The 24,117-nt window shown below is 43.4% G+C and overlaps 3 protein-coding genes across 7 annotated transcripts in view; 1 reads left to right on the top strand and 2 right to left on the bottom strand.

The window, feature by feature from the left end:
* Window positions 1-1,912: 1,912 nt before the first annotated feature.
* LOC147253549 (glucocorticoid modulatory element-binding protein 1-like) lies at window positions 1,913-10,101 on the bottom strand. Its single transcript, XM_086218779.1, has 10 exons — window positions 10,059-10,101; window positions 8,909-9,000; window positions 8,596-8,654; window positions 8,181-8,302; window positions 7,970-8,073; window positions 6,374-6,558; window positions 5,956-6,105; window positions 3,934-4,071; window positions 3,563-3,679; window positions 1,913-3,000 (listed from the first exon to the last, which is right to left on the bottom strand). Exons 2-10 carry the CDS (start codon window positions 8,986-8,988, stop codon window positions 2,510-2,512), a joined length of 1,446 nt encoding a protein of 481 aa, XP_086074905.1. The 5' UTR covers window positions 8,989-9,000; window positions 10,059-10,101; the 3' UTR covers window positions 1,913-2,509.
* On the top strand, window positions 4,065-23,160 carry LOC147253548 (discoidin, CUB and LCCL domain-containing protein 1). 4 transcript variants are annotated; one of them, XM_086218775.1, is made up of 15 exons: window positions 4,065-4,112; window positions 13,355-13,576; window positions 14,168-14,305; window positions 16,131-16,182; window positions 16,265-16,337; window positions 16,445-16,578; window positions 17,212-17,249; window positions 17,366-17,557; window positions 18,477-18,586; window positions 18,677-18,851; window positions 18,943-19,026; window positions 19,186-19,279; window positions 19,463-19,500; window positions 19,575-19,685; window positions 21,083-23,158. In XM_086218775.1, the coding sequence occupies exons 1-15, from the start codon at window positions 4,085-4,087 to the stop codon at window positions 21,505-21,507; spliced, it is 1,914 nt and encodes a 637-aa protein (XP_086074901.1). In that variant the 5' UTR covers window positions 4,065-4,084; the 3' UTR covers window positions 21,508-23,158. The 4 variants fall into 4 exon arrangements, with proteins under 4 accessions (XP_086074901.1, XP_086074902.1, XP_086074899.1 ...); XM_086218776.1 differs by lacking the exon at window positions 4,065-4,112 and adding an exon at window positions 11,145-11,337 and having other exon boundaries at window positions 18,477-18,618; window positions 18,677-18,855; window positions 21,083-23,160; XM_086218773.1 differs by lacking the exon at window positions 4,065-4,112 and adding an exon at window positions 11,151-11,337.
* Window positions 21,785-24,117, bottom strand: part of LOC147253547 (uncharacterized) — a 4,041-nt gene continuing 1,708 nt past the window's right edge. For both annotated transcript variants that reach the window (XM_086218777.1, XM_086218778.1), the window contains exon 3: window positions 21,785-24,117. This exon is cut by the window's right edge. In XM_086218777.1, the coding sequence (XP_086074903.1) occupies window positions 23,730-24,117 (388 nt within the window). In that variant the 3' untranslated portion in view covers window positions 21,785-23,729.

Below are 24,117 nucleotides of genomic sequence, written 5' to 3'. Positions count from 1 at the left end.
TGAGGTGTCACAGCTGCATGGAAGGACTTCTGACAGGTACAACTACAGTCCACAGTCCTATACCACATGTGGAAATCATTAGAGTTTTCATATAATGATGAATTTGGTAACACCAAGCTGCAGCGCGTCCCCATGTGTCTGATTACAGCATTCAATGGCGTCCCCTTTTGAAATAAATCATCTTGTACAAGCGCTGACGCTGCACACTCTTCTCTGCACGAGGCAGGCTGGTGTTAAAGCATAGCTGCGCCGGCACATGTTCCCACTTCCCAATTGGATCAAGATGCCATTATGAAGGCTTCTCATTATTCATTTTGTTGTTGTGTGTGGACATTAAAGCTGGGGATTCAATTAAAATGGTGACAACAGACACTTATAAGGCTTCTAACACCAGTGCACATTTCACTCTGCAATGTTGTTAGCGTCCGATGACAGATGAGTGATGGAATGTTCTTCAGAACACTTAAGTTACCCAAAGAAGCATGTCAGGCCCATACCTGTAATTACACCTGCTGGATGCCCTGCAGCTATTTTATGACCTGTTATCCAACTGGAGAGTGTTTGGGACTGAACCTGCTCAAGTGCTTGATGGCTTAATTTGAAGTGAACTTCACAAGATGTTGTAAAATAATCCAAGAGAGGACAGGAGTCAGGAGGAACGATGACAGCCGCACCGGAATGCTGGACACATATAAAACATTAGTATCTCTGTCAGCTCCAACCGACATACTGTACCTTTACGTTGACATGGATTCTGGTTCACTTGCAAAGGTGAGCTAAGAGGTGAAATTGGAGCGCATGGATCATCATTCAAATTGTTTTTTGTTGAGGTGAAAATCTATTTTAAGGTGATCGGTGTGCTTCAGCAGCTTCTTTAGCTTTGTTTAGTTTTAAATCCTGGCCCGAGAAGCACTGGAGATACGCCAGAAGTGCTGCACCCCTTGCAGTCTGTGAGGTATTCACTAAACAACAGTGAGAAATTACCAGATGCAGTTGATTGTTCTGCTTGTGGAATTTAGGAGGAATGAAAAAAGGAATTACCTCAGCCAAGGAAGACATGGCTTCAGTGGCATTTGTCTGTATGTCAGCACAGTTAGGCGCAAACAATGAGGCTGATTTTTGCCAAACATAGTGGAGTGGTGTAGCGTCAGCCAAGGAAGAAGAGTCCCTCAAAGTTGGGGGCAGATTAGTCATAACGCTACCTGTTCAGTTTTTTAATGTATTGCTTGTAGGTCAACCAGTTCCATCTAAAATTCAGTTGAAAGCGCCTTAACAGTTTCGTTTAATGGTGTGAGATGGCCTATTTTGGTGTTTTGCCTGTTTTCCACAGTCAGATATTTTCTAAATGTCTCATATTTAATGAATCCCAACCTAAAGACCCAATGTCAAGTCATTTGAGCAGTTTGAGCCAAACATATTAGGTATGACTGTCACTGTACATTCAGTCATTATGCACTGAGTAATGAATGGTTTTGGACACAGCCTAGGAAGTACGGGAAGTAAGCCTGGTTCGATTTACATCAAATCTACACTGTGAGGTCCTCACGTGACGAATAGCAACTTTATATATAATGTATGTATGTTTTTTGGTGCCGCCTATCGGAAACAGGAAGTGATATTTTCATCATGTTAGCCTGCTCCTTCATGCATCATAATCAGGTTTTTCCTCCTTCCTGCTCTAGATGTCTTCAATCACAACAGTCATTGCTACTCGCAGCTTTAACTAAGGCCTGAGAGTCATGAGTGTTTAATAATGTAAAAAAAAAAAAAAGTATGAATCTACAAAAGCTTACAATGTAAAAACTTGAAACATAAAGGAATTTATTTCAAGTGCAACTCTTATAACATTTTGTTGTGCAGGACATATTTTTCACCGTAGTTTTTCTATACGTTAAAGGAAGGAAGGAAGGAAGGAAGGAAGGAAGGCAGGAAGGAAGGAAGGAAGGGGGTTCAATTCACAAGCTGATGTATTTGCAGCACGTTAATAAAGAATAACATGTTTAAAACAACAGCACATTTCAAACATCACAATAATTACTTGGTTTTCATCGTCCAAAAGTGGGTGCATAGATCTTAGGCCTTACAACAAGGATTTAAGCCTGAGTGAGATATTTATATTTAAATCTAAAACGATATAGTTCAACACATCATGTATTGCAACTCACATAAAAATATTTTAAATTACAAATAATGAAAAACTGAAATATAAAAGTATTTGAGAGTATTTTTTTTTCCACAAATTTTACAGCTACTTTTGCACAAGGGGAAACGTTATTACCAAAGATCTACAGTAGAATAAAACACGATTCTGAAGTTAACTTGAAATTTGTAAAGACCTAAATTAATTACTGTGACATGTAGCTTGTCTCGCTGTTCATGTTACGGTAATAAAAAAGCAATAATTGAGTGTTCTGAATGAATATTATAAAAATGTGTCCTAAAAATATATTATTTACACCCTGTAATACCACTGTCAGTATCCCTGACTCAGTCCTCCAGCAGCCTCTCACTAAGTTTTATGTTTCTTTGATGCCTTTCTTTCAAAAACCACCTTCTCAATGTCATGCAAGCTCTCTATATCCTCTATATCCTCACTTACAAGCAGAGGATCTTGTTGTCCGACATCTTGGTGCATCTCTGAGGTTTCCTCTTTCTTCGTCATTTCTTGTCCCCGCCTGTGAAGCTTCTCGTGTTTCCCCGTCTCGCACAGCTTGTGTTTCTTTTCTTCTCCCTTTCCAGCGCGGTGAAGCTGACCGCTAGAGGCAGAGAAGTGGCTGCTGGCGTGCTGAGGGTTTACAGCAAGCTGAGAGTAAGGGGCCGCAGATAAACCCATGACAGAGAGAGGCGAGATCACGGAGTTGCTGATGATGGGTGACAGCAAGTTCTGGGTTTGGCTGTTTGACGGGTTGGGACGTTGAGGTCGAAGGTGTTTCTGGGGTTTGTAGGCGGTGTTTTTCACACAAACCTGCTTCCTCCTCTCCTCCAAGATGTCTTCTAACTCTACAGGGAAAAAAAGACGAAAAGTTAAACGCTATGGAGCTCTTTTTTCTCACATGTTTGGGTTGAAATGACTGACAGGGATCAAAAGCTACAAAATGGCTGCAATGTAATGATACTAGGAAATTGTCCATTTCAAAGAGTGTCCACTAAAAGCGTTTACTCTCAATACTGACAGGTTTCAAACTGTAATTTGCAGTGTCTGACAATATCAGTGAAAGGATCCACACAGAAAACTTTCACTCTCGGTGCTCTGACAGGTTTTCAAGCGAAGGAATGCCTCACAAAAGTGTTTACGTACAAAGTTAGGAATCTAAAAAAAAAAAAAAAAATCTGTGTTTTTATTTGATTTATTAATTTGTGAAAATGATCTTGCTAAAAAGAAATGTCCATATCTACTAAAATTCTGTTTGCCACAGGGCTGATTTTCTGCAACAATCCAAATTTTGATATAAAAATTCCACTGGCTTTTGATGGAGGGAACCCACGGCAATGCTAACTTCCACATTCGAACCAGCGCTCTATCACTTGGTGTTCAGTATTTTGGATTCTACAGCTTCCTCACCATAAACTCCATCAGGGACTTTGCTGTCATCACTCTGACTGCGTCTCTGGTCCAGAGTTTGCTTCACGGAGTCTAAGAGTCCAAACATCTCACACAGGGAATTCAGTATGATGGCATCTGGCAAAACAAAATAATCAACACACAGCAACAGAACAGGACTTGAATACTTAATACTTTAATCTTAAAACTGTTTCCTCAACAACTTGTGCAAGAGTAAAAATCCCTTTTACATAAAAACGTTATGGAATTCCTCAGAAAACAGATTTAGCTTGCAGAGCCTGCATTGAAATCTGATTTACGTTTTTTTTTTTTAATTTGACCTACATTTTACTAAAACAATTAACATTTCCAAGCTCAGGGGTTTACCTCACCTGTCTCCCTCAGGCTGGCCTTCTCGCTGCGGAGCTCAACTCCTTTGAGAGCCGCTAAGAACTCCAACTGAAGACTGGACAGGACCTCCCCCATCAATCCAGCGTCAGCCACACCCCTCCACAGACTCAGAGTTCCATCTAGACACAGCAGATGAGGCGGGATGTTGTCATGATATGTGGTGAGCTCTGAGTATGTTTGTCTTTCCATTTTATGAGGGGAGTTAAAAATGACAAGAGGAGAAGGAAGCAAGATCCTAGAGGTGATTTGTGTATATGAGAGTTCTTGCATCCTTCTGTGCACAAGGGACACGATGAGCAGAGAAGACAAAACAAAATCATAAGACATGAGAAGTACAGGGGAAGTGGGGACATGTCTGGGAATGAGATTTGAAGACGGGGAGAGGACAGAAAGAAAAAAAGTAATAAAAGGTAGAAGGAACCACAGGAGGGGTTGTCAGGGTTGGAGAAACAATGGATGAAGGATGTAAGCTAGAGGAGATGGGAGAGGTGCAACGCTCGGAGAAAGATATGAGAGAAGAATGAGGAGAAAAATGGGTTAGGAAAGATTTGGACTAAGATTGGAAAGTAACTGAAAATGACTTGGGATCTGTACAAAAGTGAGCTAAATATAAATGCATGGGAGTGATGAAATGTCAGAGGTTCTTAAGAAATGCATCCAGTCATATGTTAGCTAAAAGTGATACTTCCCCAAAAACACGTTTTAGCCTTTCAAGTACTCACAAATAAGTGTCTTGAATGACAAAGCTATTTTTCCCCTCCATTACTTCTTTGTGTCTCTGAAAGAGCCAGCCATGCACGTGTAGCTTTAAGCTAATCGTAACTGATGGCTAACTACAATAAAGCTCCCCAAAAATGTCTGTTTACAAACTCTCAAGTGCATCATCTGGTATAATCCCCGTTTTCTTAATCCAGCTGAATGCTCAGTAATCCACAAACACTTTGGTTTGAGCCGAAAACAAACAAACTGTGACACTTCTGGTTCGGTCGGTCACGTAGCACTGAGCGTGACCAGCTGGAGCGCTCGGTTGAACCAGCTCACTTGTGCTCATGCACGCTGGTTCGTGGACGCACCGAACCAGGTGGACGAAAGTGAAAGGTGAGGTATTGCTTTCAAGATCAAAGTGTAAGAGAAATGGGTTCATTCCCCCAGGAACACTGTGTCATAATAATTGGTCGGTTGTGTTTCCTGAGCGTTAGTGCAGTGAGACATTTTAACAAAGGAAATTCATAAGCCTTTTTTACTCACCATTGTGCAGACACATCTTAAAAAAAAAAAAAATCCTTCAATAAAAGCTTGTCTTTGCTAGAAAGAAACTCACTTGGAAATGTCAGACGCCTAAGACGGTAATGTGAAAGGACAGAACTCTGCCTGACTGATCAGCAACTTTTCAAGGCTTGTCGACAATAGCGGCAGAACATCCCACAGGTTCACTGGCTCAGTACGAAAGGTGTCAAACAGCAGTGACACTGAAGGACAGACGATTTCACAGTTTTCCTGTTGTTGTTAGCCATGTTAGGGGGCGTGGCTCCAGGCTACATGATTGTCACTCTGTCAGTGTCAGTTATGTTGATGAAATATTTCTCCGGCTAAACTTTCGGAGAACATTCGGGATGATGTTTGGAGAACACTTCAGAGCAAACAAACTCTAGGTTCTATAAATAGTCCGGGGACATAAGGACCGAGAAAGAACATCGTATATGACAGCCAGAACCTGTTTGAGTGGGTTTGGGTTTTTTTTCAATAATTAACTGATCCTGGTTTTACTCATTATTTTATAGACTTGGTACAAACTCATTCAACTTTTGCTCAGAGGTTATGATATCTAAATGAACATCTTTGAATTTACAACCAGCACATTTCCCTGAATGCCGATGAGACTTTTCCCACAGAAACATCAGTCACTAATCATTAGCGCCAGAGATTTAAATAAAAGCCCTTTTCTCTGCCTTCTCTCCCGAATCTGATCCACACTTGTGATGTAGATCTTTTTCTCTATTTACCAGGTGCGTCAGTCCTCCTCCTTTTTGCAGCATGTCCGTTGGCTGTTGTGGGGTTTGCAGGCCCAGCAGGAGCCGGGCTGCACTCTGCTGTTGCGCTAAACTTATCCTCTAAGGGCTCCTCTACTTCTGCTGCATCATGCACAACCTCTCCTGAAATGAGAATAAATAAATCAGACAAATACAGGCTTAGCCTGTCATATAGTGAAAAGGGAGAACAAGCCAAGCCTTATCTGTTTTATTTTTAAAGTTTCTCCAGCATGCACCATAGGAAAAAACACCCTCCAAATGTTTAAGTAAAGCAGATCTTTTCTATCTACGCGTCTATACTTTTGTGTCTGCGCTGTCGCAGTGGTACAGCAGAAACTCAAGCGTATGTTGCAGGGGCCAGCAACAAAACGTAAATGCTAACTAAATCTACCTGTCAGGGGAGGCGCCTGTCCTCCAAGAGGGTCAAGAGCCAGACACGGTGGGCTCGGCTGCACCGAGGTCCCTAGAGGAAGCTGCGTGCTGTTGATCAGCATATCAAATTTAGTGCTGCGGCAGGTGTTGCTGCACACGGTGTCATGCTGGTAGAAATCAATCTGGCCCGAGTCCATCATCTTTCTGCATGAAGAGAAGAAGGTTAAATGGGAATGCAAAAAAAATTTTTTTTAACAGAGCATCTGCGTGTGTGTGAGTGTGTGTTGTGTGTGTGTGTTTTCTTGTACTTGCTACATATTGAGGACTAGAAAACGTATTTAACCAACAGAGAGAGGACATTTTTGGAAAGTGAGGACATTTTAGCCAGTCCTCACATCTTCAAAGGGCCGTTTGAAAGTCAAGACTTGGTTTTAGGGTCAAGGTTAGAATCAGGTTGTGGTTAGGTTTAGGGTCAGGCAGTCAGTTGAGATGGTTAGGTTTAGGGTGAGGGGCTAGGGAATGTGTTACATCAATGAAAGTCCTCACAAAGATATAAGTACAATGATGTGTGTGTGCGTTTGTGCGTGTGTGTGTGTGTGTGTGTGCGCACGTGTGTGGGCCTTCAGAGGAATTAAGGTGACAAAAGCAGATACTGAGTTGGTGAATTTGACTCACAGTAACAGCAAGAACAAGTGCAAACATGAAGAAAGGTATCACTCAGCAGCTCGTTCACATGTTATTTGATCCTGCTGCCATAATAATCCTTCTTACCGACGGCTTCAGGAATGCAGCTCCAGTGCAAATTATATAAGTGAAATATGCTGTAACTGGAGTCACTTGAGTTTTAGCCCACTACGGCAGAAGGTAACGCAGATAGAGAGTAAGAATGTATTAGTGCTCATGTTGTTGTTGTTTTTATCCTCAAAACATGCTGGGAATATCACCGTGTCAATGTTCTTGTCATGGTTTCAGTGAGTTTTTGAGGTTCCCAGAATGTTCTTCTTCAAGGTAGGATAACATCCTCTGAGTAGAAATATCAAATTGCAGTTGTACGCCTGCTCAATGTGTGCACGTCACAGTGACCTTGATCTTGACCTTTGACCTCCAAAACGCTTGTGTTCATTCCCATGTCCCAAAGACATCCTATCAAATTGTTCCTGAGGTATCACGTGAATGAGAGGTCAGATTGATTTTGACCTTTGACCTTTGACAATCCAAGTTGTTTCACCTCACACTAGTGAACATTTGAGCCAAATTTGAAGGAACACCGTCAAGATGTTTCCTGAGACACTGCATTACCTACAGACGGACGACCTAAATAACGTAACGCTCGTTACTTCGTTTCTCCATACAATATTAGAACGTATCAGTCTTTGTTAAATGTTATTTTGGGAGAGATTTATTAGCTAGTGGAGGGACACACACAGCCGACAGACACCCGAGTCACTCAGCTACTTTTACTCTTTTTCAGAGGAAGATTTAATGGGCTTTAAAAACATTATACAAGTTTTGTGGCATACATCTAGTTAATCATTTGGTAGACACACAAATATAGAGAATTTTTAAGTGTTTCTTTGTAAAATTCTTTTCCTGATTCTCATCAGTCTGAGTCTACCTGAGCATGACTCCTCCCAGTCTGATGGCTCTTTTCCAGTCCTTCAGGGTGGCTTTGCCTGCCAGGTGCACAAACTGCTTTGGACTGATAAGCTGGTCATTGAACTGTAAGAAAGAAGGCAACATGGCTCGTTTTTTAAAATCTCCTGAAAATATATCAGAGGAGCGAGGCAAAATGAAATTATTTTGACCCCGGTGAGACGTTTTCTTACTTTGACACATCTAACGTTGATTCCGGGGCACACAAACTTTTTAAACAGCAAGACGGCCCGGCTTTCTCCGCAGGTGATGGGGTAGCCGTACTCGACCCCCTCTCCCTCTGCTTTACTGTCATCTAAGAGATGGGAGGGTGAAAAACATGGCACATCCTCACCTGCTCTAATTTATGAACCGCAGTTTGGCAGGAGAGAAAGTGTGACTGCTCCATGTACATCCTTCATAGGAGCCCTGCAGGAATAACGCTGTGACACATACTGCATCATCATCAGTCCATCATCACACCCCAGGATGCTCATATCAGTGTTCATCTTTTTTTTTCAATGCAGCCTTGAGTGTAGTGAGAGGGATTCGAAGTCATCGGGTAGAAAGTCATAAACAAAGAGAGAGTAAATGGTTTATTTTCCTTACCATGATGAGCCTCGATGGCCAAGACTGTGGTGCCTGTGTCTGCTATGTCACAATTTCCCCTGCAGAGGGTGACAGATTCACACATGTACAAGAATAATACTGATCTCAGTTTAACTGTGAATATGCTAATTATTGTTGCATTTCTAACCATTGTCGCTGTGATTTCATGTTCTCATGTAAATATGACAAAAATAACAGCTAATAGGAGGTCAAAGCAAGGTTAAAATGTTCCACGTCATTGCTAGGCTGTGGTATTTTGTCTCAAAGCAAATTAAAAGCATGTGATGTCCATTCGTGACAACCTCCATATTACCTGTGAATGGGCTGCAGGTGCAGGATGACTTGCGTCTTGTGGTTGTTGCCACTGGACTCCCCCTCCTCCTCCTTCTCCATTATGAGCTTCCCCTGAAGACACAATGACCTCAGCACCCCCTCCTCACAGAGCTGCACGCACACAGGACCAGCCACGCATGTTAACATCCACATAACACACACATGCATGTAGTGATGCCATTTGATGCACACACAGGTCAAAGAAAGCCCCCCACCCCCATCCCACTCCCCAAACAGTGGCATGCAATGAATCCATACTGAGCTTAAAATGGTATAATCCTCACATGAGCCGGCCTTGTTTTCCATATCGCTGAGAGAAAACTCACACATCAATGTATAGGCGATGGGCCTGACCTCTGAACTAAATCCTGGGGTGTAGAACCCAAAAGAAGCCGCGGTGCTAGTGCAGTCACATGGGATTCAACAGGTGAAACTGCCGATTTACAAGAACATTAGAAAACCTGATTGTATCACTGCTGTGTGGTGCAAAATCTTTACGTTTGGCTCTTGACATCACAAAAAGCATTAAATATCTCTCCTGTGATCATTTTGATAGCAAATAGTTCAGACGAGGGGTCATGTTTATACAGTATACTGTTCTATGAAGTTACTGACTAGATCTAAGATTCTGACACGTAAGAGCCGCAAAATAACGACAAACGGTTGATGCATTCATTGAATAGGATTCTTTACACACACACACACACACACACACACACACACACACACACACACACACACACACACACACACGAACAAACTGTCAGTCTCAAACAAGCATACGCTGCACTAAAATGACTGACAACAAACTATAACATCTCCAGTCTGAGATGGTATAAAAAAAATACACTTTAATGCAAGGAGACTAACGTGGATCACCACAAGCAGGTCGCCCTTGATGGAACTCCTACAGTTGCGTGCTTCTCTCGCACTCCCTCACCCACTCAAACTGACGTCTCGTGGAGCGGCAGCACGCACACCCCGGCGCGCGCTCCACGGAGAGCGCACACACACACACACACACACACACACACACACACACACACACACACACACACCTGATCTAAACCACAACATCCCAAACACACCAGCTGCGACTTGGAATCGACATTGTTTAGAGTTTTTCTTACCGTTTTGCAGCAGCGGACGATTCATCCTCCGCTTGTCCGAGAGGCACAAGAGCATGCGCCGTGCCGCGTCCACGCTGGCTGCTCTGAAGGCAGCATTTGCCTGAGAAGCATCTGTCCCGCTGTCACGAGAAGCGGTGAGTTCGCACGCGATGGTGTGTAAATCGGTCAAATTGCTCTTATGTGCGAGTGCACGGCTCGGTCTGAGCGCCTCCGAGCTGGCAGGCTTCAGCATTCACGCACAGGTTTGCACCGCCAAAGAAAAAGGAGACAACAACAAAAAATTGTTTTTAATGTCACGACCTCCATCTTGGTTTCATCACATGTCCTTTCATGTATTGTTTCATCATGCAATTAATGATATTGTGTGTTCTGATATTTGTCGTCATTGTTTCCAGTGGCATATATTTAGTGCCCCTCTTAAAACACACACACACACACACACACACACACACACACACACACACACACACACACACACACGAATATATCAAATACTCTGTTAAATATATCTATACCAGAGAACCTATGGATGAGGACGAAGGCCACAAATACGAAAACAATTTTTAAAAAACGAATTTGAATTTAAAACTGTGAATTTTGAGAATAAACTATGAATTTCCAGACATTCAATTAACAGAATGAAGTCAGTAATCATAGTAAAATATTCTTTTTAGTGGAATTCTGAGTTTATACATTTGAGAAGTTGAGGTTAAGATTTTAACATTTTAACATCTTTTGTTATAGATTTTTTTTTGAAAATTTGAGTCAAAATTGTTATTTTTCAATGTTATATTTCTGACTCTTGGAAGTCAAACAAAGCTCTCAATCTAATAAGTAACAGATACGTCATAAAGGTATCACGTGTCCTTGATCCTCTGCTATGGAGATCCGGGTTCAGTGTTACCATGTCTGTAAACAAAGGTAAACCATTAACGTGAATGCTAGCAGCTGGTCCCAGATCAGCACACACCTCCAAATCAGCCCTCCCCTATACGTGAATGGAGCGCTTGTGATGTCTTGATTGACAGCACTGGTGAGCCAATAAGAAGCCGAAGCTGCGCCCCGCGGCCAATCGTAAACATGCAGTTCTGACTCCAACTTTCTTGCAGAGAGACCGCAACCTCGAGCCGTCTCGGCGGCTTGCGCTTCACTTCCCAACCCTGAGCTCTAGAAATCATGCTCTCAAAGTACGAAAACATCGGGGATGCTGTAAAATCACTTTTTATCGGTTTCTGGATTTGTTTTAACGTGTTTTCCGGAGGGGTCCGCGGCCAAGAGGGTAAGATAAACCCGGTTTGTTGACGTTCTTGATGAGACGGAAACTTTATGACTTAATTTGCGAATGTTTTTAAACCCACCTGTTGACACCAACCTCCCGAAATCAAATTAATATTTAATCTTAGTTTATTGTTGCTTCATGTTTTTCTCTGGCGGACAGTCGGTCCGCCTCAAACCCCTCCAGTGTGTCACAGTGCTTTGCTATGATATTAACTTTCTGTGGCGAGCATCATATTGAATTTATGTCCCAGCAGGCTGGCTGTGCAGTGTGGATCCAAAAATGATATCGTTTTCAACACTTTATTGCTATGAAACTTCAATTCGTCTGCGTGTGTAAGTGAGACAGTGAACTTTAAATTTTAGTAGCAGTCTGGTCATGTGGAGACACGGTAGCATTCTTGACATACTCTCTCCTTATTTGAGTTTACCATCGGTGCAGCGATCGGTTTACCTTTCCCACAGGTTTCCTCAACACAGTCCATATGTAGTATGAATCACAGACCAAACACACTCCCACACGCGCGCGCGCGCGCACACACACACACACACACGCACACACATGGAACAACAACTAATGGCCCTCCAGACTCTGACGGTAACACTCAACCCTCCCATTAATCTGGTGGGGTTTTTTTCTGTCTCTGAGGATTTGGTTTCCTCACATCGGAAGATGATTAAGCTCTATTATTTATTTCTGAATCACTGCGCACAAGTTGGGAAGTATGAACGGAGCCGTGATGAGGCCAGTGTGGGGGGGAAATAGTTTGGTAAAGGCGTGATTGACACGCCAGACTGCAGTGACAGGTAGCACAGGTGAACATCCTGTCTGCTAGTGTGGACCTGTGAGGACCTGCTAGAGGAACATCGAGTGGAAAACATGTTGCTGAGGTGGTGCTTGAGCCGCAGTCCTGCCGTCCAGCTCCACTTTTCTAATATTTGCCTCCCGTATTCTGTATGAAAGGAGAGACAGACTGGTGAAGAGATTCAGTGAGAAGGGGAAGATGAGCGACCACCCAGAGCTGCCCGAGTGTTGCTGCCTCAGTGGCCTTCCACCGGAAAGTGACAGATCCATGCTCTGTTGCCCCCGGTTACAGTGTGTCACTGTGGCATTTCCAGGAAATCCTTAGGGGACTTGAGGAGGGGCTTTAACAGCCAAAGACTTGCTGGGAAGCAGGGGAGGGGTGGCGGGTTTGATGGACACAGGGAGAGCACAAGGTCATCTTCCAGTTTCCCCTCAACAAATCTTCAGCACCCTTATATGGAAGACAAGCAGACGGGAAGCTCGGATGATAACTGGTGTCTTTTCTTTAATGTTTTGACCATTCTTGGATCACCTCATTTGACATTTTAGGAGTGGGTTTTGATCCGCTGCCCCCACAGCACTTATCTTTGTGTGACCGCCATGGAAAATGGCTCATTTATTTTTCTGCCGCCAACAGTCATGCTGGATACAGGATCTAAATATTTGTCTTTTCCATTCCAGTTTAACCACAAGTCAGACGATGTCATGAATCAACATGAGCGGAAATCGTACGCAAAAGCAAACATTCCGAAATCACATTAACAGAAGTTTGATTCATTGTCTTTCTTAATTATCAATCTCATATCTTATATCATCTTATATCCGGCAAATGGTGTGTATGTGTGTGTGTGTGTGCGTGCGTGTGTGTGTGTGTGTGTGTGTGTGTGTGTGCGTGCGTGTGTGTGTGTGTGTGTGTGTGTGTGTGTGTGTACCTCAGCAGCACCAGATGCATCGTCTCCCTGTCATGACCAGAAGAGTATAAACATGCTGGAGTTTGCTGTTCATGCTCAGATGTTTATTACTCATCTGTCCTGAACAGGAAGTGTTAACAAAGACTCAAATATTTGCCAAATACATAACTAATACACCAAATAATACGCAGGACATTAGATGATAGAACCTCTAGAGGTTTCTGCTCAGCTGATAACTCATCACTGTTGATTTGGAGGTGAAATGCAACCATCAGCCTTTCCAAGCCGTCCCTCTACTCTTTCAGGCGATGGCTGTGGACATACTCGACTGGGCACAGATTCGGGCACCTTGGCCTCTCCCAACTATCCAGGCACCTACCCCAGCAACACCTGGTGTAAGTGGAGGCTTCGTGTGCCAGAAGGGCGAACACTGAGGCTCCTGTTTGGCGATTTCGACGTTGAAAAGAGTTCAGGCTGCAGCAACGGCTCTCTCTTAATCACAGATAAGAACGGAGAAGCCAGCCTGGGTGAGTTCTCTGTGTGCTTCTCATTTCAACTGCTGAAATACCTGCTGATTGGCGTCTTCGGTGCCGTGTCATTACCGACGTTCCCCAGCTGTGATCGTAGAACACACACACACACACACACACACACACACACACACACACACACACACACACACACACACACACACACACGGCATGCTGATCCATTTAGACGTTTGTATTGGAGGAACATTTCGCAATACACACACGTGAATGTCTTCCAACCAGGTGTATTCAGTCTTGAGGGCATGAAAGTTTGTCTACACACCAGAAGGAGGGTTGTCTGTTTCATTGGATTGGCCCTATTGTGTTTATTACTGGATTCCACAGAACATGTTTCATCAGTTTAATTTGATCTGTAGATGTTCTTACAAGCAGATGTGGCCGTGGACGCCGCTCGATTCTCTACAATACAAACCTGCTCAGAATTGAACACAAAAGCAGTAATGGTGCGAAAGGATCCTTAATAAGTTCTCCTATCGGATGTGTGTGTGTGTGTGTGTGTGTATGTGTGTATGTATGTGTGTGTGTGTGTATGTGTGTGTGTGTGTATGTGTGTGTGTGTGTTCACAGGTCCAGTGTGTGGGAGGCTGAATGCATCACAGAAGAATTTGACACTTACAAGCAATGAAGTGACAGTCACCTTCATGTCGGGTCCTCACCGCTCGGGACGAGGGTTTCTACTGTCCTACGCCACAGACCAGTATCCAGGTACCACTGACATTCACCGCTCGTTTTTTTTCTTAGATACCACAAAATTCGTATTTGTTGGAAAGGAATAACGATTGTTGGGTGCACAGGCCATGTCCCCCCCTCCCCCCCAAATTTTCTTACCGCAAGCCAACCTCTCCTCCATCCCCAACACAACAATAGAAAATAAGAATCAATAATAAAAGGGGGAAAGGAAAATAAAAGATAACAGCATGTAGATTAAAAATTGGAAAAAAAACACACAAATCAAACTCATTTAAGTAACGCTTCTCACCTGTTTGTAACTGGTTTATGACAATTTGTGTACTGAAATTACAGTCGACGTCAATACAGGTCTAACCCAGTTCCGATATCCATACATGTTGCACAAGAAATATCTTTCACATTGACGCACACACATGCATATTCACTCGCGCGCGCACTCAGTACTACGCGTGTTCTGTAGGTTACACTCAAACGTTTAACCTGGAAGTGGAAAGGTGAGCACACCAGCGATGAGTCATGATAGGGGATAAAATATGGTGGAAAAAACCAACAACACATTTTTGGACAGAGGAGGAGGCAAACTTTATGCTGTCAAAGCTTAATGAGTTTCTCATTTTATTTAAAGTCAAGTGGGTCGTCTTTTATTTATTTTTTTACTCTTTGAATTTCAGTTGCTGTTTGTATTGGGACGACGCTTGCTGGTTGGTATTTGATGTTAAAGGTGAATCAGAGGAAAGTCTGAGTGGAAGCAGCTGTCAGGGGTGGTAGCTCAGGAGTCCAGTCAAATGACCTCATCCAGCTGCTGCTGTACATGTCAACCGTAGATCCTAAGAAAAGTAACTTCACTTTAAGTTAACCCTGGACATGCTCACAAATATCTAAAGAACAGCAACAAGTTAAACCATTAAACTTTGACCAACAGGTTGTCTTTGTCCCTTTTCTTTGTGTCGGTATTGAATTAAAAGTTCACACTGATTAGGAAAATATCAAATGATTACATAAATGATAACATATATGTTTACTTTGTAGGCCATCCCCCGCCGCAGTCGCACCAACGCTGATTTAAAATGTGAACATTGCATATTAGCGACTGTTGTTTTTGTAGCTGGAAATAGTTCAAACTAGTATAATGGCATATGTGTGTAGTTCCGTGTGTGTGTGTGTGTGTGTGTGTGTGTGTGTGTGTGTTTTTATACTGATTGGCATTCCTCCTCCATCACTATCTACACTCCGGCGTGTTTGCTCTGAAGCTGAAAGGAGTGAGGCCTTAGGCTTCAGGGCTGGCGACTGGAGGGGCTGGATTCTTTGTGTCACCCCTTTATCAGCCCCCCCCCATCACCTATGCATGGAGTCAACATGGGGGCTATTCTAGCTTGCTTTCTGCTTGTACCACAGATATTTCTGGACACAGTCAACCACAGATAGATATCAAGATCACGGTTCCTCCTGTGGATCATATAAATAAACATGAGGTCTGGATGAGGTCATCTGGACTTTATGTATCACAGTTTCCTGTTTTTTACTGGGTTGTGTATGAAATGTGGCGATGTCTGGAGCGTAGCCCGGGTCAGAGCCCACACAAACCCCCGTCTGTTGACTGATCACAGACTGGCTGTACTGGTGTAACAAAGAGCTTAGTCACATCAACAGTGACGGCTGCTCATCCCCTAATATAGCACGCCTGCTCTGCTGGACTGTCTCACACAGAATCAGCGTGTGTGTGTTACTGATTATGTAACCCCGAGATCCCACTGATGCTAGGTCCGACACTAGTCTGTTTTACTCACAATTCTTTAATTGTTTTCATGTTTTTGCATCTGCATTGTTTGTCTTGTTACAGATCTCATCTCTTGTTTACAACGTGGGTCCCACTTCAGCTCGCCACAGCTGAGGTTAGTGGTTGACTTCTACATTTTTTCCCAACGGTAAACAATCTCAGTAAGACTCTCTCACATGTCTGTGTGCTGGTTTCAGTGTTTACTGCCCCGCCGGGTGCAAGGATGCCACGGGTGATGTTTGGGGGAGCTCTGAACTGGGTTACAGAGATGTAAGTACACTTGGTCATGCTGACCAGATGTACTTAAGATTAGAGACATAGGCAGCAACAGTTAGTAATTAAACTACTGATTGAAAGTGTCCCATTTGTCCTCACAGACCTCAGTCCTGTGCAAGTCTGCAGTGCATGCTGGAGCTGCGTCTGACAGAGTGGGAGGTCGTGTCACCGTGACTCGAGAGAAAAGTCTTACCCTCTATGAGTCTACCTTTGCCAACGGAGTCCTGTCTAAAATGTGGGTTGCTGCTGATGCAAGTACTGAGTAGCAGGTCTCTTGAGCTCACCAAATGTTGTTTCATCACTTCTTTGTGACTCCAGAATGCAGAAAGAGCAGGCCATGTGTTTTTAGCTTTTTCCTAACGCTGCTTCATTAGGTCCAACTAGCAACAGAAAACTGCCCAAAAACATCCGTTTAGAAACTCTCAGGTTCATTGTCCGCAATAATTTTATACCGTTATCCAGCCGTGTGCACAAACACATTGATTTGAGCTAAAAAAAAACCCAAAACAAACGCAGCCGGGCTCTTCACTGTAGCGCTGCACCGTATGCTAGCAAGTGTTGGTTGATGACTTACATATGGATGGAAAAGGAGGAAAGGTCAAGTAGCTGTTGGGCGCTGTTAGCACCGAGCTAAATACACGTGGCTGGCTCTTTTTGTATTCTGGAGTCACAAAGAAGTGATGCAGTGGTGAAGAAACATCTTGGAGAGCTGAAGACTTCCATTAGTGAGTACTTGAAAGGCAAAGTGCATTTTTTTGGTTGAATTGTCACTTTAAAAAGAGACATTTCTCAAAATCACCTGTTTTTTTTTTATCTCATTGTAATTGATTCAATGTAAAAGAACTGACCTATTCACCTCTTTTGACAGGGGGTCATTATCTGAGAAGAAGCTGCTCTTCACCCAAGGTAGAGCCGTCACTCACATTCCTGTACAGTTCAGAAATGTTATTTTTCCTCCAAAAAATGTTAAGAATTTGTTGGATGATAAACTCCTCCATCCATTTTCTCTCCTTCTTTAACAGAATGCAACAAAATCATGGCTGTTTCTGTTTTAAATGCCTCGTCTTTCTGGGAGAAAAACAGTCAAGATCACCGAATATCACCGTCCTCTAGAAAAATGGATTTCAGGCATGGGTTTTTAAACTGGGCAGCAGACAGTGATGATCCGGAACCCTGGGTGGAACTAGAGCTGAGTGATAGAAGCACGATCACAGGTGGGTCCGGAGTCTCGGGTTTTAAATGTGTTCATGCACCTGTAGACTTTATAAAAGAACCACAATGACCTTCCCGAAGCCTGAACTGTGATACTACCATATTATGAACTGGGATAATCAGAGCTGGGCTTTCTTTGCTTTAGCTGGCTGGACTAAACTCAATACTCGCTGTGTTGACCCAGTCTCTCTACTCCAAACCCTGCCTGAGTGTGCACTAGCATTAAAAAAAACCTCTTCAATCACTATTCAGTTACACAGAATCAACCAATTGCACCTCACCGGCACCATAACAGACACTTAAGAAGCATATGTAAACAACTTTACAGCAAACAAGATGAGAGGAATGCTGGTAGATAATCACTAACCGTAGAAATTCTTGTAGCTAAAATATTGATTTGACATTTCAGAGCTCCTAAACTGGATAGAGCGTATTTTCATGAACTGCATTAGTCTCCGGTGTGAAGGATTTGGTCAGACTCAACAGTAACAGATGGTAAGCGCTTAGTTAATGAATGGGAATATTTGTTTTTCTTTTTACGACAAGGAAATTCACAATTCTTCCTTGATTTACCACCTCAGCTTTTCTAATGAACTGATGGTCTCATTCTAGCTTAGAGTGTTCTCCAGCACAGTGTGAGGTTTATTTATTAAACTATGTGTCCATTTAGAGTCAAAGAAACAAGAAAGCAGGTCTCACCTTGAGCCTGCTGACTTCCTCACCAACATTTGCAAAAACTTGTGGTGCTAAACATGATGAGTCCACAAACTAATGGCTGCGTCCACTTGTCTTATACAGTCTATGGAGGTACTTCAATTAAGCTACGTTCATGTTTGGCTTTGATTTCCTGTTTACGTCATTGTGTGCTTTTATTGCCTCTTAATTGTTGAACTGCAAAAACCTGGTGCTTTGCTTTTTCAGGAGTTATTACAATAGGATCAAACGAGTTCTACATAGAATCCTACGTTCTTTTCAGCAAGGACAGGAGGACTTGGAAGCTGTACAAAGATGCTCTCAGCAAAGACCAAAAGGTTGGTGCTGTGCTGTATTCCTCGCTGGCCGAGCCGATGCTGTTTGGAATCGTGGATGTGAACGTGTGTCATGTTCATTCTGGTTCCCAGGTGTTCCAGGCTTATACTGACGGTCACCTCAGGGTGCTCAACAGCTTGTTTCCTCCTGTGGTGGCTCGCTTTATTCGGCTCCAGCCAAAGACCTGGCGTGGCCGAGCTTGGGCTCAAGTCCAAATCCTTGGTTGTCCTGTTGCCAAGGTCATCCAAAGGTCCCGCCCGGCTGAAGGTGAGTACTCCTGCTCTATCTCCAGAGTAATTTCACTCTGCTTACATGAGTGTAATTCATGTCTTTCCTGTCCTGTTTTACTACTCATCAGAGTCTCCACCCCCCAGAGCTACTCCGGGCACTAGCCCCCCACCCCTGTCCACAGACAGCCCGGTTTTAGTGGAGACCAGATTGAGTATGCACTTGTATTCTTCTAGTTTTACATGTGAACACAGGAACTAAATGTAACATGTCCAAGACTGACTTCTGATGTGTCCACTGCAGTAAACGGCATTCCCTCCTCACACGTGTCCTCCTGTTTACTACCTCAAACCACCTTCTAATCCTCCTGCAGGCTCCAGTCAGCCAGTCATCGTGGCTGTGGGCGTGGTCCTGGGCCTGATCATGTGTGGAAGTTGTTTGTTAGCTGGAGTCTGGTGGAAGCGAAGGTACCAGTGTTCATTTTTCTGAATTTTGATTATTTCTTGTGCGTGATTGGCACTGATGTGGTTTTGGTGACTAACATGCTGTCCGTCCTGTAACCATAGCACACTTAAAAAATAAATAAATTAAGCTTTACCTTACTGCTAATACTTCAAGGGCCTGTATTCATTCTCCTTTTTTTCTGACAGGCAAAAAGATTCTCAAATGAAGTACTCCTTACCAACAGGTAAGATGGTGATTGGTGTCATTTCAGTCATTTCCCATCTTGTTTTAAAGCGTCTAACTGTGTTTACTGTCTAGTAGGCTGCCAGAATTTCCAGGCTAAGAGTCTCCCCTGCCCGCAGTCAGATCTGATCTCCTACCCTCTGGAGCGAAACATCCACGACGCACTACCGAGCCCCCCTCTTAATGGTGAGAGATCGTAGACATACTGTACGGAACCACATCAGCATGCACATTCACCTGCGTAGTATGAGTTCTCCAATGTGACTTCTCCAGTCAGGCAAGTGCAGTGTGTTTGATTTACACTTAATTGAGACTGAGTGGTATTGGGCCAAGTCAAAGACCCTCAGTGTTGTAGAGGGATAGTTTATTATCTAATCTCATTCTTCCTGCAGTAATGCAAGCAATGCACATGCAGTGGTTGTGATTGACGTGTGCACACGGAGTGACATGTATACTTTGCGTAAATCTAGAGATGCAGAAATGCACAGTGATAATTAATCTTATCTGATGTGGAGTAAGGAAGTAGAAGAGCAGCAGAATACCAAACATATCCAGCATGAATGCCGTCTAGAACAGCATCAGTAACGGAGCTTCGGTCTGAGGCATCATGAAAGGTTCTCAGCTATGTCTCTATTGTTGTAAACGTCCCTGCAAGCTTGCGCACTTGAACATGATGCAAAGGTATGTTCAACATGGCAACACGGCGCTGAAGTGTGTTGCACCCGAGAGCTCTCAGCCAAGTGTGGAGAAATGGGAAAGTCCCTGCGACCGCTCCTGCACTTGAGTCTGTCTATAATCTTTTTTTATAGGCTGTTCAGATTTTACTGGTCCTCATAAGTTGTGAGCTCTCACGGTTCCTGCTCTAAGCCGCCTCAGGCCTCGCTGGTCAGTTGGAGGAACAAACAGCTCTCTCCATGGGCCGTCCATTCTTTCCTCTGGCTCTGCCCATCATCCCGTTGCAGTATAAACATTCCTTTCTTTGGTCTACAGAGCCTCTCTGAAAGAGACCCTTTAATTGGAGCTTGATAAAGGCTGCTCAGCCCCCCTCCTACCAGTCCCTTCCCTGCCTCCCCCATCCCCTCCCCCAGAGAGGGGACCCTTCACTGAGAGGTTCAGTGATAAACAGGATAGAAGGTCAATGCTAAGACAATCTCTCTTAAGCCTGTGTTATTAAAATATCTCTGGGTCTGAGGCTGACTGAGTAGCTCCAGGCCTCCCGCACCACTGCCTTTCCTGCTGGGGTGTAGAGAGGGGTCTGCACACACACACACACACACACACACACACACACACACACACACACACACACACACACACACACTCCATCTTTGTGACAAGGGAGACATTTTTTAAGGACAGGCAGCTAATGAAGAGGCTAAATATTAGCCCCAGGTGAAACTGTTATTGGGTGGATGAGCAGAAGTTTGCAATGTTTTTTAAGGTTCATATGTTGGACTATTTCCTGGCTGGGACAAGTAATTTTTCTGCTAGTTGCCTGGCAACAGTGCCCACAGACATGACAGTATCACATGTAAAATGAATATTGGACAGGAAGTGATTATAGCATGCTTATGTTTCTCCAGACTATGCTGAGCCAACTGTTGGACAGAAGGTCGGGTCTACGTTCCGACCGTCCTCAGAGGAGGCCTACACCGTCCCCTTCACCTTCAACCATTATGACACTCCTGGCCACTTGCCTGAGTACGCTGAGCCACTCCCCCCGGAGCCCGAATACGCCACCCCATTCGGTGAGCAGGAGTCCATCCTGCCAACTTCTACAGGGGTCATTCACAGCAACACACACAGCGCTGCTTCACCAGCATCCACCGCTGCTACCAGGACATCCAGCCATGCCCAGTATGACTGCCCCTCACACAGGGTGCTCTCGAACGGCTACTGCACTCCCGCCCTCCATGCGAACGGGCCGCGACCGGTCAGCGTGGTCTACGCTGAGCCCAAGTCATGTGACTCTTTACTGCGGAGGCACACTTATCAGGAGCCTTTGTGAACGTGGCACAGAGAAAGACTTGAGCTGAATGGTACGCTGGGCTCAGAGGACCTCTGGGACTGGACTGTGTTGTCCAGAGTGCACGAACGTTTGGACTGAATCTTCAGACACTGTTGTACCACAAGCAGAGGAGTCCCTTTAGCTGCATGTTTGAGGGCACAACCTCCTGAGCGCAGTGGGCAGAGAGAGGAGAAGCACAAATATCTCATTCTAGGAAGTGTATTGTAGTTATGTGTTGCACAAAGAAACTGCAGGTCCAGCGACATAAATACTGAGATATTGTTTATTGATAAAATGTTGCTCAATCACAAGCTGCACTTTGAGAAAACACAACTAACAATGTATGCTTGGGTCTTTTAACAGACTAATGGAGTTGCATATGTTGTCACGCTATGAAAACATTTCATTTACAATTTATCATTTCAACATGTTTCACTGAAAGAGAAGAAAAGCACTACAAAGGGTACACTGATATAGTTACTGTGATGTACAGTATAACCACTAGGTGGCTCTCATGAGCTTCTAACAATGTGTCTGCTGATACTCACACAGTCTAAACAAAGAAATTTAAAATGCTTGAAGATTACATCACACAGAAAAGGCACAACAGGCAAGGTGGTGGTCTAACAAGGATGGAGGGCGCTCCTTCACATGGACTTGAGCCCCTGTGGTCCAACCCACTACGCTGTCCTTCAGCAGGACACAGATTACCTCAACCAAGTCCAGAATACAGGCTACTTTTCACTGAACCGTCCCAAAAGCCGATACGACAGGGAATCTAGTGTGTTGCCTTTTTTCTTACATGTCTGACATCTGTAATTGCACAAATAAATACAGGGTTCATACAGTCATGGAAAACCTGGAGAAGTCATGGAATGTGAAAATGGCAATTTCCAAACCGCAAAAAAGCTTTTGAGAAGTCATAAAGCTGGAAAAAAAAAAAAGGAAATTTGCTTCGCAGTTACCTGAAGATGAAAGTAGATGTGGTTCAGTGAAGAGTCAATAGATTTATTTTATGTTGTATCAAACCAGGCACCAGACGAATATATTGGTAAAGTTGGGTATGGATTTTTGTAGATTTTTTAATTGTAAACAGAATACGTGGTCATGAATATTTTCCTCATGGAAATTGGTAAAAAAAAAAAAAATGTGTATGAACCCTGTGAAAAACATGTAAGGAATTAAAATCAAACTACCTTTCACATGCCTTTCAGAATCCTTTGGTTTCTCTTTGATTTTTAAGAGGGAAAGATCTTAAATTAATTCTATATACTGAAGTGACGTCAGATTGCTGTTGTGCACACAAATCACTTTCAAACAAAAACATAAAATATTCAGACGTAAAATAGTACTTTTTACAAAATATCTTTAAATAGTATAGTCAAGAGGATGTGATGATTCCATTATCTCTGAAAACGTAACAAATGGACACACAAAAAAACCCCAAATGCTGTTTTTTAAGTTTGTGGCGAGACATTATTTGTAATAGATTTGCTCTCTGTTACAAGAGGAATATCTGTCACGGCTGAATAAGGCACAATACACCGACTGTACTGAGAAGGTGACCGATGATTAGATCAATTTTTCTTCATTTTAGGTGCTACAAAAAGTACAAAATTTATCACTGAAACCCTCTGAAGCGTTAAAAGTTATAAAATTGAAATTAAAGTAATTCCCCTAAGTGTTTTTTTGTCTTTCATGTACACACAAATAGGTGAAACTTTTTCTCTTCATTAAAATGAAGAGATGCAGAATTCTGCAAGAGCCAGCCACGTATATTTAACTTGACGCTAAAGGCAGCTAACAACAGCAGAACTGCCCAAAAATGTTGGGTGACAAACTGTGAAGTGCATTGTCCAGGTAGTGCATTGCTTCAGTTCTTGTTAGCCACCAGTTTCCATTAGCTTAAAGCAAAACAAACACGTCTGGCTCTTTCTGCATTCTGAAGTCATAAAGAAATGATGCAGCATTGAAAATGTTTTTTTTTCTTTATAGCAGTCAAGACAACGCCTCTTTAAAAAAACATATTTTGGGTGAAGTATCCCTTTAATTTTAACACGTCTCTAAAAGTTGTGCAGTACTCCAAATGGATGTATCCAAACATACTTTCAACACGTATTACTCTTGTGTTTGTGTCTTATCTTTGAGCACTCGTAAAAGAGATATTAATGCAACGTATTACCGTTGGTATTAATTTAGTGATTTTAGTCTTTTTCTGTGGTTTACTGTCCACTGTTGTCCCGGTCTCTGTCATTGGTGCTCAGCTCTTTCCTGCGGGCTCCCTCTTCCTGTCCCCCGTCAGAGGAGTAGTGTACCTGGGACTGATGTCTGTTCCTGGAGGGGGCATCCTTAAAACACATACCACAGTCCTCACATGCGTACAGCAGGCCCTCTCTGTTCCTGCCTGGGTTTGCCCCCTCTGACAGACTCTCATTTCCAGCATTCGGAGCATAATGAGGGCGAGTTGACAGCTGAGGCTCTCTGAGATTTAGAGCTGCTTGTGCGTTGCTATCAGGATTGTTAGTTGTATTTAGCTTCAAATTTCTGGGACGTCCAGGAGAGACACCTTGACCTTCTGCCCCCCGATACGCTGCCTCCTCCCTGGCAGGT

This window comes from Aulostomus chinensis, chromosome 11, assembly GCF_037954235.1.
Source record: "Aulostomus chinensis isolate RoL2024-O1b breed Wild chromosome 11, RoL_Achi_v1.0, whole genome shotgun sequence".
Taxonomy (NCBI): domain Eukaryota; kingdom Metazoa; phylum Chordata; class Actinopteri; order Syngnathiformes; family Aulostomidae; genus Aulostomus; species Aulostomus chinensis.
Note: the sequence above shows the minus strand (reverse complement) of the source record. Positions and strands in the feature narration are given on the sequence as shown.

What these genes read in the sequence shown, in the direction of transcription:
- LOC147253549 (XM_086218779.1), bottom strand. Translation starts at nt 8,988, where the DNA reads ATGGAGAAGGAGGAGGAGGGGGAGTCCAGTGGCAACAACCACAAGACG. An exon ending in CACCTGCAGCCCATTCACAG is followed by an intron (nt 8,655 to 8,908) that starts GTAATATGGAGG and finishes CACCCTCTGCAG; the next exon opens with GGGAAATTGTGACATAGCAG. An exon ending in AGTCCCTGATGGAGTTTATG is followed by an intron (nt 3,001 to 3,562) that starts GTGAGGAAGCTG and finishes TTTTCCCTGTAG; the next exon opens with AGTTAGAAGACATCTTGGAG.
- LOC147253548 (XM_086218776.1), top strand. Translation starts at nt 11,235, where the DNA reads ATGCTCTCAAAGTACGAAAACATCGGGGATGCTGTAAAATCACTTTTT. An exon ending in TTCAGCTCGCCACAGCTGAG is followed by an intron (nt 16,183 to 16,264) that starts GTTAGTGGTTGA and finishes TGCTGGTTTCAG; the next exon opens with TGTTTACTGCCCCGCCGGGT. An exon ending in GGAGTCTGGTGGAAGCGAAG is followed by an intron (nt 19,280 to 19,462) that starts GTACCAGTGTTC and finishes TTTTTCTGACAG; the next exon opens with GCAAAAAGATTCTCAAATGA.